The sequence below is a fragment of the Hyla sarda genome, chromosome 1 (assembly GCF_029499605.1).
Source record: "Hyla sarda isolate aHylSar1 chromosome 1, aHylSar1.hap1, whole genome shotgun sequence".
Lineage (NCBI taxonomy): Eukaryota > Metazoa > Chordata > Amphibia > Anura > Hylidae > Hyla > Hyla sarda.
This window is the reverse complement of record NC_079189.1, coordinates 478,968,138-478,985,799: the sequence shown is the minus strand read 5'-3', so window position 1 is coordinate 478,985,799 and position 17,662 is coordinate 478,968,138. Positions and strand designations below refer to the sequence as shown.

Here is a 17,662-nt window from a genome sequence, read left to right as displayed (position 1 = left end):
TCCCTCTCATAGTAAACAGCATTATTGATGTCAGGAAGCTCCGCCCATGCTCCAATTAGCTCCAGAACAAAAACAACGGAGGAACATAGCCGGAGAACCGGAGCACAGAACGTACCGACAGGTAGTGCAGGTGACACCGATGACAGATTTCCTTTAAGGATAAGAAACTTTTTCCCTGGGTCCCTGAAAAACATTGATGAATCTGAGATTTTCTTTGGAGCTGGAGAAGCTTGTGGAGATTATTGTTCTTTCTGTTTGGAAAATAGTTATTACTATATATTAGCTTCAGTAGATTTAGAAGCAGTGGACACAGAACATATTCCCTCATATTGATCCCTGTCTGCAATGTATATAATTTCTTGACATTACCAATTGGTTAAAGGGATACTCAGGTGGAAACCTTTATTTATTATTATTTTTTTTAATCAACTGGTGCCAGAAAGTTAAACAGATTTGTAAATTACCTCTATTAAAAAATCTTAATCATTCCAATACTCATTAGCTGCTGAATACTACAGAGAAAATTATTTTCTTTTTGGAACACAGAGCTCTCTCTGCTGACATCTCTGTCCATTTTAACAACTGTCCAGAGGAGGAGAAAATACCCATAGCAAACATATGCTAAAATGGACAGAGATGTCAGCAGACAGCACTGTGCTCGTTATGTCAGCAGAGAACTATGTGTTCCAAAAAGAAAATAATTTCCTCTGTAGTGTTCAGAAGCTAATAAGTATTGGAGGGATTACGATTTTTAATAGAAGTAATGTACAAATTGGTTTAACTTTCTGGCACCAGTTGATTTAAAAAAGAAAAATGTTTTCCACCAGAGTACCCCTTTAAGTTATTGCTTCCCATTTTTTACACTGACTCCTTAGTTGCCCAATAATTTTCCTGTGTGGCTCCCATAATCCATATTTTTGTAATGTATGGCTTTACTTTCAGTGGTCTTTTTTTCCCATTAGTGCAGTTACTGTTTCCTCAGTGACTAAATTCTCGCCTTGTGATGTGAATTGAAAAGCATGGTACTTGTATATACATATTTTTCTTCACTTTATATAAGAGCTGCAGTATATAATGGTTGAGTACTTACATATCCTGACTTCCAAACGATACAAAACTTGTTTTTTGTAAGAGAGAATTTAGCAAATCTCACCAACGTGCTCTCTAATTTGATACGGTAAATGTTTACTATTAGCATTTAACCCCTTAAGGACGCAGGACGTAAATGTACGTCCTGGTGAGGTGGTACTTAACGCACCAGGACGTACATTTACGTCCTAAGCATAACCGCGGGCATCGGAGCGGATCTCGCGGGCGTCCGCCATTAACCCCTCAGGTGCCGGGATCAATAATGATCCCGGCATCTGCGGCAGTTCGCGATTTAAATGAACGATCGGATCGCCCGCAGCGCTGCTGCGGGGATCCGATCATTCATAATGCCGCACGGAGGTCCCCTCACCTTCCTCCGTGCGGCTCCCGGCGGCTCCTGCTCTGGTCTGTGATCGAGCAGACCAGAGCAGGAGATGACCGATAATACTGATCTGTTCTATGTCCTATACATAGAACAGATCAGTATTAGCAATCAAGGTATTGCTATGAATAGTCCCCTATGGGGACTATTCAAGTGTAAAAAAAAATGTAAAAAAAATGTAAAAGTAAAAGTAAAAAAAAAGTGAAAAATCCCCTCCCCCAATAAAAAAGTAAAACGTCCGTTTTTTCCTATTTTACCCCCAAAAAGCGTAAAAAACATTTTTTATAGACATATTTGGTATCGCCGCGTGCGTAAATGTCCGAACTATTAAAATAAAATGTTAATGATCCCGTACGGTGAACGGCGTGAACGAAAAAAAATAAAAAAAGTCCAAAATTCCTACTTTTTTAATACATTTTATTAAAAAAAAAATTATAAAAAATGTATTAAAAGTTTTTTATATGCAAATGTGGTATAAAAAAAAAGTACAGATCATGGCGCAAAAAATGAGCCCCCATACCGCCACTTATACGGAAAAATATAAAAGTTAGAGGTCATCAAAATAAAGGGATTATAAACGTACTAATTTGGTTAAAAAGTTTGTGATTTTTTTTAAGCGCAACAATAATATAAAAGTATATAATAATGGGTATCATTTTAATCGTATTGACCCTCAGAATAAAGAACACACGTCATTTTTACCGTAAATTGTACGGCGTGAAAACAAAACCTTCCAAAATTAGCAAAATTGCGTTTTTCGTTTTAATTTCCCCACAAAAATAGTGTTTTTTGGTTGCGCCATACATTTTATGATATAATGAGTGATGTCATTACAAAGGACATCTGGTTGCGCAAAAAACAAGCCCCCATACTAGTCTGTGGATGAAAATATAAAAGAGATATGATTTTTAGAAGGCGAGGAGGAAAAAATGAAAACGTAAAAATTAAATTGTCTGAGTCCTTAAGGCCAAAATGAGCTGAGTCCTTAAGGGGTTAAAGTAAGACGCACATCATAAACTCCTTTACTTTGGTTTTGGTATTTTGTCTTGATAATCGCTGTTTCAGCAGATTTTGTTATCTACTGTAGTTGTCATTTTTTGAATTTGTAGTCGGAGTTGCATCCATGGTCAGTGTCAGCACCAAGCCAGAAGCTCAAATGAACTCTCTCCCTTGCTCAGTAATAAAAATGTCAGCCACTTTTACCTTCTAAGCAGTCTCACTTGTTTCTGCAGCCTCCTGTCTGGTAATGATGTTAGGCTCGGTTATCACTGCAGAATCTCTGGGCAGAAAATTTCCACCCGGAGATTCCGTGTTAGGCCAGCACACTAGGACCGTGCGAACACTGTAGTTTCCAATAGACTGCAATGTGTTCCGCAAGTATTTCCGCCTGAAGAATGAGCAACGCCATTCTTCAGGGCGAAATTTTCAAGCAGATTTTCCGTTCACAAATTCCGCTTCACAAATTCCGAAGTGTGACTTTGTAAACAGAAACCCGTTCACTATACAGTACATTTTAGTAAGCAGAATTTCTGCCTGCAATTTCATAGCGGAATTGCACAATGAAATTCTGTAGTGTGAACGTAGCGTTAGGGTCTATTCAAAAGGTAGAATTTCCGCATGTGGAATTCTGCTTGCGTAATCCCGCCTCAAATTAAAGCCCATAGGTTTCTATGGGATTCTGCACTCCCATTCACACTTCTGAATTTCCGCTTGCGGAATTCCGCAAGCAGAAATTCAGAAGTGTGAATGGCGAAACGAGTATGGCCAGTCGGTGCTAGGACCGCGTAGACATTGCCATCCCCAATAGACGGCTAAATCTTCCGCGAGTAGAACCATCTAAAGAATGAGCACCACCATTCTTCAGGCAGAAATTTGAAAGCAAATTTTCCGCTCACAAATTCTGCTTAAAAAATGACAAAGTTTGAATTGGTGAACGGAAAACCCATTGACTAGCTGGTACATTTTAGTAAGCAGAATTTCTGTCTTCAATTTCAAAGCGGAATTGCAGGCAGAAATTCCGTAGTGTGAACCTAGCCTTGTGTGAAGTCTACCATTCTCCTCTGACCCCTCAGCCCTCTGTGGTTACTGTCTATAGAAAGTTGCATTTTACTCAAAATTGTGAAGAACCGGACCTCCTCCATCATTGGCACTGAATGGCTGGCTGGTATGTTTTCAGCCAACAGAGAGATAAAGGTGTATTCACACCTACATTGGACACTCTGTTGCAGATTTAGTCATATCTGACTGGAAGACTTCTTCCCATCAAACTTTTGAACACCATGACAGAACCTGACAGACTACATTATAGGTCCATGGTCCTTTATTTATGTATGTGTGCTTCTGCCCAATAGTTGTGGGATTATATGACTGTGCACAAATAAACTAATGTGTAAAAGTGTTTGTGTGCAAATATGTGTATGGATATGTACTATATATACTGTAGATAGTTGTGTGTGTATGGAAATGATGTTAAGGCTCATATGTGTAAAGGCTTATTTGTATAAAGGCTTATTTGCATGTTTTCAATATTTTATTGGTTCATATTTTCTGAGACATTGTTACAATAACAACCATGGTGGAACTCTACGTACCCCATAGAATTCCATTAACCCCTTAAGGACCTGGGGTTTTTCCGTTTTTGCATTTCCGTTTTTTCCTCCTTACCTTTAAAAAATCATAACTCTTTCAATTTTTCACCAAAAAATCCATATGATGGCTTATTTTTTGCGACACCAATTCTACTTTGTAATGACATCAGTCATTTAACCCAAAAATCTACGGGGCAACAGAAAAAAAAATCATTGTGAGACCAAATTGAAAAAAAAAATGTAATTTTGTAACTTTTGGGGGCTTCCGTTTCTACACAGTACATTTTTTGGTAAAAATTACACCTTCTATTTATTCTGTAGGTCCATACGGTTAAAATGATACCCTACTTATATTGTTTTGATTTTGTCGTACTTCTAGAAAAAATCAAAACTACATGCAGGAAAATGTATACGTTTAAAATTGTCATCTTCAGACCCCTATAACTTTTTTTTTTCGCATATGGGGGGGGGGTATGAGGACTCATTTTTTGCGCCGTGATCTGAAGTTTTTAGCGGTACCATTTTTGCATTGATAGGACTTATTGATCATTTTTTCATGATAGAAAAAGTGACCAAAAATGCACTATTTTGGACTTTTGAATTTTTTTGCGCGTTCGCCATTGACCGCGTGGTTTAATTAACAATATGGTTTTATAATTCGGACATTTGTACACGCGGCGATACCACATATGTTTATTTTTATTTACACTGTTTCTCTTTTATGGGAAAAGGGGGGTGATTCAAACTTTTATTAGGGGAGGGGTTAAATGAACTTTATTCACTTTTTTTCACAGAGATTGGCTTGGGTTCGATTCGGTTTAAGTCAGGGCTCTATTTGGGCCATTAAAGGTAATAGTGTCGTCCCTATGTTGTCTTGGCTGTATGCTCTATACTCTGAAGTCCAGAGCACTCTGGATCAAGTTTTCTCTATGCTTTGCTCCATTCATCTTTCCCTAAACAGCAGTCTCTTTGTCCCAGATGCTGAAACACACCCCCACAACATTATCCACAACATGATTCTGCCACCACCATGCTTCATTGTAGGGGGGTAGTGGGCAGGTGATGAGCAGTGCCTAATTTCCTCCAGACATGACACTTAGAATTGAGGGCAGAAAGTTCAATATTGGTTTCATCAGACCACAAAATCTTGGTTCTCTCAGTCTGAAAGTCCCTTAGGCTTTCTTTTGGCAACTCTTCCATAAAGTCTATAAAGCCTATATTGGAGTAGTGCTGCAGTGATGCTTGGCCTTCTGGAAGTTTCTCCCATTTGCACACAGGATCTTTACAGCTTATCTAGGGTGACCATTGGGATCTTGGCCACCTCTCCTCGCAAGGCTCTCCTCCTATGATCATTTATTTTGGTGGGAGTGACCAGCCCTAGAAAGAGCCCTGGTAGTTCAAAACTTAAGAATTATGGTGGACAATGTGCTTTTGGGAACTCCCAGTGCAACAGAAATATATTGTACCCTTCTCCAAATCGGTGCCTCCGCACAATCTTGTCTCTGAGCTCTACAGGCAGTTCTTTCCTCCTCATGGCTTGATTTTTGCTCTGCTGTGCATTGTCACCTGTGTAGCTATAGGGCTGTGTCTTTTCATATTATTTCCAATCAATTAAGTTGCCACAGTTGACTACATTCAAGGTGTGGAAATATTTTATAGATGATCATGAGAAATGGGAGCCCCCACCCTCCCCCATGGCAAAGGGTCTGTATACTTATGCCCATACAATTTAAATTTTTTTACAAATTTGCAAATATTTCTGTGTTAACTTTGTCAATATGGGGCACTATGAGTGCAGAATTATTGGGGAAAGCAATACTTTTTTTTTATTTATTTTTATTTTATTTTAACACAAGACCACAATATAAAGAAATGTTAAACAGATGATAGGCACTGTTCGCAACAACTCTCCAATAAATTTCCCATGATCACTTAAGTGACTAAATAGGCCAGATAATTTTATGTAATGCTGTAGTATGAACTGAAGTCAAAGGCTTACATTTTATATGCAGTTAAAACAGCAAAAGATCAAAGCTTACTTTAATCTTGGATCATAATCATGAAGAAATGCCCTTTCATCTAAGAACATTCATTTTACAGTTGCTCCAGACCTTATGTAATTCGCAGACATGTAAAGGAAGCTTTTAACCAAGAAGGAATAACATATTTTTAACTTTGTAGATCTTTCTAAATTGTATTAAGGTTAACTTTCTGTATATGTCTCATTTTTCTGCATGAAATGTTATTACATTTAAATGAATGTGTGCCCTTCTACCCTATAGACAAATAGTGAGAGGCTAGGCAGTCAAGTCCACCATGGGCCCAGTAGCCTGCATGGGCTCAAATGGCACTCCACCCTATGCCTTGATGTACACTCTGTTTAAGGAGTGGACATTCTGTAGTCCATACAGCTTGTGGTCTACTCATTGTGGCCTACCAAAATCATCCTCTCTCTCATTGTACTGTGAAGTGTCTGGTATGGCCCCCTCTAAAAACCTACCGGTTACGATGAGCATGCCTCTAAAACCTACCTCTTACGGGACACGCCCGCATGCGAATCACGACCCGTTCCTCACCTGCTCCTGCACTGCTCTGTGGTTCCCTGCGCGCGTGTCCCCGCCTCCTAGGATGCGCGTGCGCTGGCTTCCTGAGATTTAAAGGGCCAGTGCACCACTGATTGGTGCTTGATCCTTCTGCCATGTTATTTCAGGCAGCATTGCCCCCTGCTGGATCTTCAGTGCCCCATAGCCTGAGATTAAGCGTTCCTTTTGTCTTTTTGCTTGCCCGTGTTCTTGACCCTTCCGCTACGTTATTTTGACTACGCATTCTTGCCGCCTGCCTTGACCTTTCAAGTCCGATCTCACCTTTGCCTCATCCTTCTGTACCTCACCTCGCCCAGCTTCCTATGTGGTCTAGTCATATCTGGGGTAGCGACCTTGGTGTCGCCTGCCGCAGCAAGCCCATCCTGCCTTGCGGCAGCTCTGGTGAAGACCAGCGGCACCTTAGACTCCGCTCCCTGATACGGCCCAAGACATCAGCCACACAGGTCAGCGGATCCACATCCAGCACCATTACACTACCTTTCCTGTTACTTCTGTCCTCCTTTCTTTGTTTCAGAAGGTTTTATTCCCATGTGTTTGCAGCCATTTTGGAAACCACCTCTATTCTGCAACCAGCTAAGGGATCTCCTGGCTTCCCTTATGACTCCTCACCCTAATTCCAGGTTTGTTGCTCTTTTCCTGGAATACTACAAAATGTGCATAGCTGTTTCTAATGAGGGCGCCTTAAATGGTTTGTTACTACCAGTATGTAAGCAAACTTAAAGACTACTGGGACTTTCATTGCTCTTCATTAAATATTACAATCAGCAAATAAAAGCCAACAGGTATCTTGGGTTTTCTTCTAGTGCTTCTAACTGTACATCTGTATATATTATTGATTTAAATATATTAATATAGTGTTTGAGGTCTTTTATCGTTACTCTATGTTTATGGATATGTTTGATTGAACCATGAGATCTTCACTATGCCTCTACAGTAAACTTTGATTTTGCCATTTCTACTAAAATAATATGCACTTTCATGTTCAAAGTAGAATAGATTTTTTGCCATTTTATAGTCTAGCGGTGACAGTATCTTTTGCATTCCAATTACTTGTTTGCCCAAAAGCGACAACAGGGGTTAAGTCAAAGATATACATTTATATATTTTTGATTTTCCATAGGCAACTTCCCAATCAAAAGGAAGAACTAGCCTTAGGCTGCAAAACCTGTAAAATATAATTCAAAGAGAAATATGCATTAGTTGATCAGACATAATGTGCTAAACACATCGCAGAAATTATACCAAAAAATCTTTTCTAGAATGTTGTTCATGTTGTTCATTTTAACATGGAATATTGTACACATTGGGGGATCAATCAACTGGCATGCTTCTGCTAAACTGTGTGTGATGTGTGTTTTTATTTTGCACATTGACTTACGCCAAAATTGTCATTTCATTTTGTGCTATTTCCATTTTGTCTGCACTGGCTTTGTCATTTTTGTCACTTCCTGGGGGAGTGGTATGCAGATATGCGCTGGTTGGTGCACTGAATTTATTCTTTTTTAACAAAGTTACTCCAGTGACCAACTGACGTATAAATGTGTGTAAGCTTTCTATAGTTTTTTGCAATGTCCAGGGTCTTCCTGTAATTTGCGAAAATGAAGTAACGTGCACCACATGATGAATTTTATGCAGCAACTGCTAAAATATACTTGTGCAGCAGGTTTCACATTGCACAACAATTCCTCCTATTGAACTTTTTTGAAGTGTTGTAAATCTTATAAATATTGAATAACGGTGAGAGTTGGCCATAATGTTTTGACCAGATCAACCCAATAATTATCTATCTGTGAGGATTTGTCAGCCAGATTGTTCCAATTTTTGCCCCAAAATGTATTATTGTGCAACAGAGGAAATCTGTTATTAGATAGACGACTAGCATAAAAAAACATCTATAAGGTGCTCATAGTATTTTAGTTTAGTGGGTGCCATTTAAATGCATACTAATTAAGTTTCTTCCTGCCTGATTGGCAGGTGAGTACCATGTGGTTTATGGCATCATAGTGCCAATCAATTTAGGAAGTCCAATGATAAAACCAATTTTCAACTGTCTAATAAATGAACACTTATTGGTAAATAAAGTTATTTTACATTTTTACATTTCTGTGGTCTTTCATGCTTTTCTTCTGCTTTTGATACAAAGTATCTGCTCTGTTGTCTTCAGCCCAACATCCTGTCTGGTGTACATCCTGTACATCAATACTTCCTGTGTAGAGGTAACACAAGATGAAAATTCAGCCAAATCTATTTCCCTTTTACTATACTTTCTGGACTATAAGAGTTGGCTGAATTCCTGGCTAGAGTGTCCTGTACACAAGAATAAGAAATCCATTACAGGATGTACTTGAGAAAGGGTTGAAGACAACAGAGCAGAGAGTTTGCATCAAAAGCAGATTGACATTATTAATATCACAGACAGATAGCAAAATAACCTTACTTACCAATATATGTTTATTTATTAGACCGTTGAAAAAAGGTTTCATCATCGGACAATCTCCTTCAACTGGCAAACATGGCCCTTTCTTGAATGGATTCCTTAACAGAAGTGCAGTGGGGCCTAACTTAGCAAAATACTCTTAACATTGTATAGATGCTCTGTAATATGTGGTTATAACAATTGTGATTGTGGCTTAAGATTTTTAAATAGAAGACCCTTACAAATCTGTTTAACTTTCTGGCACAAGTTGATTTGAATACATATTTTCCCCCTCCGGAGTACCACTTTAAACTAGTCCACAGTGCTTTGGAGGAAACAAAATTAAAAGTAACAAAGTGAAGGAATGCACAAAAATACAAAACAGAACAGTCTGCTTGAAGTTGTATTTAAACTGGGAATCCTGGTTAATGCCGCGAAGGCCTCCAGTAGGAATATTTCTACAAATAAAAGGTAGCCAGGCTGGTAAATAGTAGTACAGACAAGTACTTCATATAGTTAATACTTTATTGTTCTACAGGTTATTCCACAGCCTCTCTGGTGCACATCTTTTTTAGCTGGGGGTGTTTTCTTATACTGATGAATAGAGCTGAATGTAAAATACATTTTTTTTTTGTACTTTATAGTATAACATAGTTACCAATGACATTCAAATACAGTGGGGCAAAAATATTTAGTCAGCCAACAATTGTGCAAGTTCTCCCACTTAAAAAGATGAGAGAGGCCTGTAATTTTCATCATAGGTATACCTCAACTAAGTGAGATATAATAAGGAAAAATCCATAAAATCACATTGTCTGATTTTGAAAGAATGTATTTGCAAATTATGGTGGAAAATAAGTATTTGGTCAATAACAAAAGTTCATCTCAATACTTTGTTATATATCCTTTGTTGGCAATGACAGAGGTCAAACATTTTCTGTAAGTCTTCACAAGGTCTTTACACACTGTTGCTGGTATTTTGGCCCATTCCTCCATGCAGATCTCCACTAGAGAAGGGATGTTTTGGGGCTATCGCTGGGCAACATGGACTTTCAACTCCCTCCAAAAGTGTTCTATAGGGTTCAGATCTGGAAACTGGCTAGATCACTCCATGGCCCCATTCATTCTTTCCTTTACATGGATCAGTCGTACTGGTCCCTTTGCAGAAAAACAGCCCCAAAGCATGATGTTTCCACCCCCATGCTTCACAGTAGGTATGGAGTTCTTTGGATGCAACTCAGCATCCTTTCTACTCGAACACGACAAGTTAAGTTTTTACCAACAAGTTCTACTTTGGTTTCATCTGACCATATGACATTCTCCCAATCCTCTTCTGGATCATTCAAATGCTCTCTAGCAAACTTCAGACGGGCCCAGACATGTCTGGCACTGCATGATTTAGGTCCCTCGTTGCATAGTGTGTTACTGATGGCAGCCTTTGTTACTTTGGTCCCAGCTCTCTGCAGGTCACCAGGTCCCCCGGTGTTTCAGGGATTTTTGCTCACCATTCCTGTGATCATTTTGACACCATGGGGTGAGATCTTGCAATGGAGTCCCAGATCGAGGGAGATTATCAGTGTTCTTTTATGTCTTCCATTTTCTAATAATTGCTCCCAAAGTTGATTTTTTCACACCAAACTCCTTGTCTATTGCTGATTCAGTCTTCCCAGCCTGGTGCAGGTCTACAATTTAGTTTTTGGTGTCCTTCGACAGCTCTTTGGTTTTGGCCATAGGGGAGTTTGGAGTGTGACTGTTTGAGGTTGTGGACAGGTGTCTTTTATACTGATAACAAGTTCAAACAGGAGCCATTTATACAGGTAGCAAGTGGAGGACATAGGAGACTCTTAAAGAAGAAGTTACAGGTCTGTGAGAGCCAGAAATCTTGCTTGTTTGTAGGTGACCAAATACTTATTTTACAGAGGAAGTTACCAATTAATTCATTAGAAATCCTACAATGTGATTTCCTTTATGCTTTCCCCCCATTATGTCTCTCATAGTTGAATTGTACCTATGATGAAAATTACAGGCCTCTCCCATCTTTTAAAGTGAGAGAACTTGCACAATTGGTGGCTGACTGAGTATCAGAAGAAGTTCCCGGAAGCTAATGTGGGGTCTAAATAACAAGTGTGAACAAAATTTACATTAGCCTTATGTGTACTGTACTATTATATAACCAAAAGCTGTCTTTATGTACAGTTTTCAGCATAATTTCAATTGTCTCCATCTTCCATTCCTAAAACAAATAATAGCAGATCATAAGGTGGAACGAGAACTCTGCCGCATTGTTTGGAGATTATTACATCACTCCCTGTCCCCAATGGGGATATAACAAAACCCAAGTTTGTTTTTGGAGTGTGGGAGGAAACCCACACAAAAGCAGAGAGAAGATGCAAATCCATGCAGATGAAGCTCTGCTCAGATTTGATTCCAGGACCACCAACACATCGGTGTTAACTACTGAGCCACAATTCTGCCCTGTGCTGACCTCATGCTCCACATGTTGACCTAATTGAAGCTTAGGGAACCTACCACAAACCTCAGACTCTGGACTTAGTGTTTTCTTATGGATGTTGTTTATATGATTATCAGTTCTGTTGTTGAATGGATAGTTTTTCATTATTTTTCTTCATCAGGGATCCAGAGTTTTTGGAAACAAAAGTAGTAGAGCCTACAGCACGTTTTTGTAAGTCAATATCATTTAGGAAAAAAAGGGGACCAAATGCATCTCAGCTTTTCTCCTGCACGGTATCAGGCCCAGCCATCACTGTGCAGAGAACTGTAACCCAATCCGGTTAAATAAAAAGAAATCCTGCTTATTTGAATATCCTGCTTATTTGTGCAGTTGCTTTTATTTAACTGTGACTACTTTGTAGCTTTGCTATTGCTGCCTTTACCTCATCCATGTTGCACACCTTATCATTGTCACCTGCTTTCTGTCTGTGTAGTCCTATTGCCATTTTTGTATTCATGTTTTTTAACCTTATGTATGTAACAGTAAACATTTATATTTTTTTTTATATATATATACTCAGAGACTGGTTTCTCAATTTTTGGTTTTATGTATGTGGAGTGTGCCAGTCTCGGCCCTGTTCAGTGCCATGGTGTTTTTATTTTTGGAGTAGCCAATCCAATTCAAGTAAGACCCCACCAATCAATAAGTAATAGTATATCCTAGCAATATGACTTCACTTAGTAGCAAAACACAAATAGGATGATATTCAGACAAAGCTTTTATTGATCTCCATTAATTCTGTAAGTAGATATTTAAATATTCTCATTAATTCAAGTTAATATTCTTGTTTTACAGGTGAAAAACTAGAACAATTTCTGAGGTCTCTAAATAGCAGCAAACCACTTTATTTGGGTCAGACGGGTCTTGGGAATATTGAAGAACTTGGAAAACTTGGACTTGAACCTGGAGAAAATTTCTGCATGGGAGGTCCAGGAATGATCTTTAGCCGGGAGGTATTGCGAAGGATGGTGCCACACATTGGTGAATGTCTACGTGAAATGTATACAACACATGAAGACGTGGAAGTGGGTCGATGTGTGCGGCGATTTGGTGGAACTCAATGTGTCTGGTCCTACGAGGTAAGTCTGCATGATACTGAGTAGTAATATATAATGTATTCAAGTAATTTAAAGAGAAACAGACAGCTGTTCACCTGCACCAAATCCAATATATTGGATTGTAGTGCGGGTGAACAAATATTAGTAGAGGGGTCCCCTACAGTAGTTTCAGAATTATAACGTCTTAATTTTTAGCTGCATTGAGCAGCTCTGCGCAATGGAGGAAGGTAGCCGACTCACCATGCTCCCCTTTCTCCTCTGTAAAGAAAAACGTTCAGCTTGCTACCCCCGCACTAACCAGCGGTACTGGCTAGTAGTGTGGGGGACGCTGATCAGTTTGATGCATACCATGCCTAGATCCGCCATGCCAATCGCCGTTATCTTCTTTCTTCTTGGTATGCAAATTGGCTGCTAAACGGCCTCATCTGTGACGTAACTGCCTCCTGGCACGCAGCACCGCCTGGCTTATGAATATTCATGTTCTCCCTCATCATCTCCTTTTCCTCCCCGCTGATTTCACTGCGCATGTGCTGGCTTCCTGTCTACACCCGGAAGCCGCTTCAGTGCAGTGGAGTCCGGAAATCAGTGGGGAGGAAAAGGAGATGATGAGGGAGAACATGAATATTCATAAGCCGCGCGGTGCTGCGTGCCAGGCGGCGGTTAAGTTACAGTGCCTGATGAATGCAGTAACCCCACCCATGCCAGTTAGCAGCTAATTTGCATATCAAGAAGAAAGAAGATAACGGGCGAACGGCGCGGCTGATCCGGGCATGGTATGCATCAAACTGATCAGCGTCCCCCCGCACTACCAGCCAGTACCGCTGATTAGTGTGGGGGGAGCAAGCTGACAGTTTTCCTTTAAGAAAAAATTATATCATTATAGCACATGAGCACAAGTACTTTAAATCATGGGTTGATTATTAGTTGAGCATACCATATAGTTATACCCAATCCTTTTCATTCATTATGTCTTAGGAATAGTCCCTTCTCTGTAGATCCGGATGCTATAATGCCGTTGCTGACAGGTTTGTCTTAAAAGATTAACGTAAAGACATACAAATGTGCATAAAAAGGATCTTTCTACTTCTATGACATTTTAGTGCCATCATCTACGTTGATGCTTACCTTACTTTTAGTGCTGGTCTGCCATAAGCTGTTATGGCTTGTCATTTGAAGGAACAGTTATGCAGAGGAAAGAAGATTGCTATGTATGCTTTAACAAACCTAATAAAATGTTAAGATGTGCACAATATGACCTGTGGAAGCAAAGTCACAAAATGACTTGGTTTTCTGATTAATTCTGGAGGCTGCAAATAAATCTTTCTTCTCTAAAATGAAAATTAGTATTGGGTTGTGCAATAATGATAAAATGACTGGATTTAATCTTCCATTGACTGGATTTAATCTTCTTGTTTCCATTATGCGCGAAACTCATTCACAAATGCACAGATAAGTTGATTTGCTAATATTTATTATGTTTTACGGGGGAAGGGCATTTGGAGCATTTCTGCAAATACTAAATTATCCAATGTCTTGCACTCAGAATCTTCTTATCATAACTTTGGAATGAATTTTGGATTTCAGAATGTGTTTGTTCAGTGGTGACCAGAAGCCGGATTCTGTTGTTTTTTAAGGATCTCACAGTATGTAACATAAAGATGACCTTGTGGCTGAAACTTCTGCAGATGTTCAGGGAACTGTTTTCTTAAATAAATCTTTTTCGAGGATGTCCCTCATTTCATAGCATGATCTACTCAATGTGTTTAATATGTCACTGCCAGGCGGCATTTTAGTAGTGAAATATCCGGAAGACCATCATAAAACGTAACAGAAGTAGGAAAAAGGGCAGTTTGGCCATTTTCCTACTGGATTTTTGGTGTTCGTTTGGTTTGGGAAATCTAGTGTATATGGGAACGTTTTCATAGACCCCCCATTATCCATTGGAGGCTAAAGGTTAGTTTGTATGCTGTATGGAATAGGGTAGGCTGCTGAGTGTCCTGAGGAAGATTCTGAAGACAGCGTAATGAGAGAAGCTTCACTTTACCGGAGCATGAGACTCTCAGGTAGTAGGGGTATTTTTTCACTTTAAATTGAGTCTACATTATTCTTATTTAATGTGGACACTGTTTATTTTCTCTGTATTCTTATAGGTCCTTCCCCTAAAAAATGCAACTCCATAAACTTTTCCCTATTTATGCTGAGTCAAGTATCAAACTGGCAATACAGTACAGTGGTCTCTCAACATACGATGGTATGAACCATCGTTTTTTGAAACCATCGTATGTTGAGGGATCTGTGCAATGTAAAGTATAGGACAGTGGTCTCCAACCTGCGTACCACCAGATGTTGCAAAACTACAACTCCCAGCATGCCCGGACAGCCGTTGGCTGTCCGGGCATGCTGGGAGTTGTGGTTTTGCAACATCTGGAGGTCCGCAGGTTGAAGACCACTGGTATTGGAGGTTATACTAACGTGTTCCCACCGCTCCAGACCGTCACCGCTCGTAACCGCTGCCCTGGATGTCGCCCTCCATCGCTGTTGCCACATCCCCGGGGTGTCCCCGACGCTCCAGGAAGGTTTCTGCTGCCTAGGAACGTCGCTCTCCGTCGCCGCCATCACGTCGCTATGCGCGCAGTTCCTATTGGAGGACGGGAAGGCGTGTGCGACGACGTAATGACGACGAAGGAGAGTGACAGCGATGCAGGGGATCCCGAGGAGTACGCTACGGAGCCCCGAGGACAGGTGAGTGATCGTCAGCGGACCACACGGGGCACCGTAAACGGCTATCCGGTGGCAGCTGAAGCAGTCAGCGCTGCCGGATAGCTGTTTATGCGATGGCCCCGACATAAAAAAGCATTATATGTTGATGCTGCCTTCAACATGCGATGGCCTCTGAGAGGCCATCGTATGTAAAAATGATCGTATGTCAGAGCCATCGTAGATCGGGGGATCACTGTATTTCCTCCCTAGTGGTTACTATACATTTTTATTTCATTCAACTTGCTTATTTACAAGAAAGGGCAATTTGGAAAAGGCAAAATACACAAATTTATTTCTCAAGCCATTTCTTGACAAGCAGAATTCCAGTTTTCATTGCTACAGGATAAGATTAAATGTCATGGGAGCTGTATGTTATAAAATGGCTTCAGAAATCCCTCTGGTATTATTTTCCTGGTTATACCACTGATAAAGACGTCTTTCCTCTCTGGATCCTTCAGCGAGTTTTAGTAATGATCTTTAATGGACAAGATAATTTAGTCCTTAACATTATATAATGTGCACCTCTGGGATATGTATTCTGTAAACTCTGACAAGCAGGGCCCTCACTCGAATATTTAATGTGGAATAATGTAATGTCTTATACTTGTCTTTATTCACCTTAAATGTTAAAGTGCTGCAGAATCTGTTGGCACATAATAATAATAATAATAATAATAATAAAAATAATAATAATAATAATATTGTTATAGATAGGCAAGAAAGTTTCTTTGTTTTATTTGTTCAATGAAAGATTGTAGTTAGGATGTCCCACCTTAACTCTCTTGTGTGGTCAGTATATGTAGTGTTTTAAGTGTTTTTGTGTGATTTGCACTTTAATTACATGACTGTGTCCATGTCCATTTATATGTGAAGTAAAAGATTGACAGTTTTTGGGACGTGCAGCTGTCTTTTGCTTTGTGCTTTGCTGTTTTCTTGGAAGATGCCACTAAGTGACATCCATCAAAGACATATGTCGGAGATATACGTTAGGGAATTCTCCTGATGTATACTTCTGACAGACACTGCCAGACACAGAGTGAAAAGAGCCTCAGCTCGGATCTGTTCCTGCAACGGAGATTGTAGAGTAGATGAAGGTGCCCCAGTTCACAGTGTATCAGATTAGTAAATTATTATTCCCATACTAAAAAAAGAGTAACTTAGATTATGTATTTAACTTGAACACTGTTCTTAGCAATAGTCTTAAAGGGGCACTGATGCCAACTGATGCCAGATTTGTAAATTACTTCTCTTAAAAATTCTTAATCCTTCTAGTACTTATTAGTGGCTGTACACTACAGAGGAAATTCTTTTCTTTTTTACTTTCTTTTCTCTCAAGACCACATTGCTCTTTGCTGACACCTCTGTCCATGTCAGGAACTGTCCAGAGCAGGAGAAAATCCCCACAGCAAACATATGCTGCTCTGGACAGTTCCTAAAATGGTGGTCGTGACAGAAAAGAAATCTCAAAAGAAAAGAATTTGCTCTGTAGTATACAGCCGCTAATAAGTACTGGAAGTATTAAGAATTTTTAATAGAAGTCATTTACAAATCTGTTAAACTTTCTGGCACCAGTTGATAAAAAAAAAAAGTTTTCCACCGGAGTACCTCTTTTATGGTAATACCTGTCAAAAACACTCTTTGGGGAGATGCTTCTTAAAGTTTCACTAAATGCGCTGCCTAAACAAATACTGTTTATAGAGATCATATGCTAATATAATTCACTAGTATTAATGTTTTTTTTCCTGAAAATTAAAAACTGACATATATGAAAAGAAACCACTAGAGCAGCTTCTCCCCAGCCTGACAGTGCCCATTACAGATGGCAATACATTGCATTTCATACAAATCAAAGATGTTCTTAAAGAGTTTTTTTTTTTTTTATCCACAGTATAGGAGATAACTATCGCTCAGGCCCACCTCATTCTCAACCTAAAGAAAGCTCAGTCTCCAGTTAGAAAGGATTGGCAGGTTGCACTTTTACAATGCCACTCCATTCATTCTATAAAGGAGCTGCCAAAAGTAGCGGAATACAGCGTTCAGCTGTCTATGCAGCTCCCATAAAGAATACATAGAGCACACAACTCTTGAAAACTGGGGTCAACATTCTTGACATGGAGGTGGATCCTAGCGGTTGAACCCACAAAATCAGTTATCCCCAATCCTGTGGATAGGGGATAACTTTGTGACTTGGGAAAACCTATTCAGTGCTAGACATCTTATTTTCTATCCAAAGGATAGGGAATAAGATGTCTGA

The 17,662-nt window shown here is 39.6% G+C and overlaps 1 protein-coding gene across 1 annotated transcript in view; it reads left to right on the top strand.

The window, feature by feature from the left end:
- Positions 1–17,662, top strand: part of CHSY3 (chondroitin sulfate synthase 3) — a 362,113-nt gene that overhangs the window by 55,482 nt on the left and 288,969 nt on the right. The window contains exon 2 of the mRNA XM_056537288.1: positions 12,386–12,669. Within this exon, the coding sequence (XP_056393263.1) occupies positions 12,386–12,669 (284 nt within the window). The remainder of the gene's footprint in view (positions 1–12,385; positions 12,670–17,662) is intronic.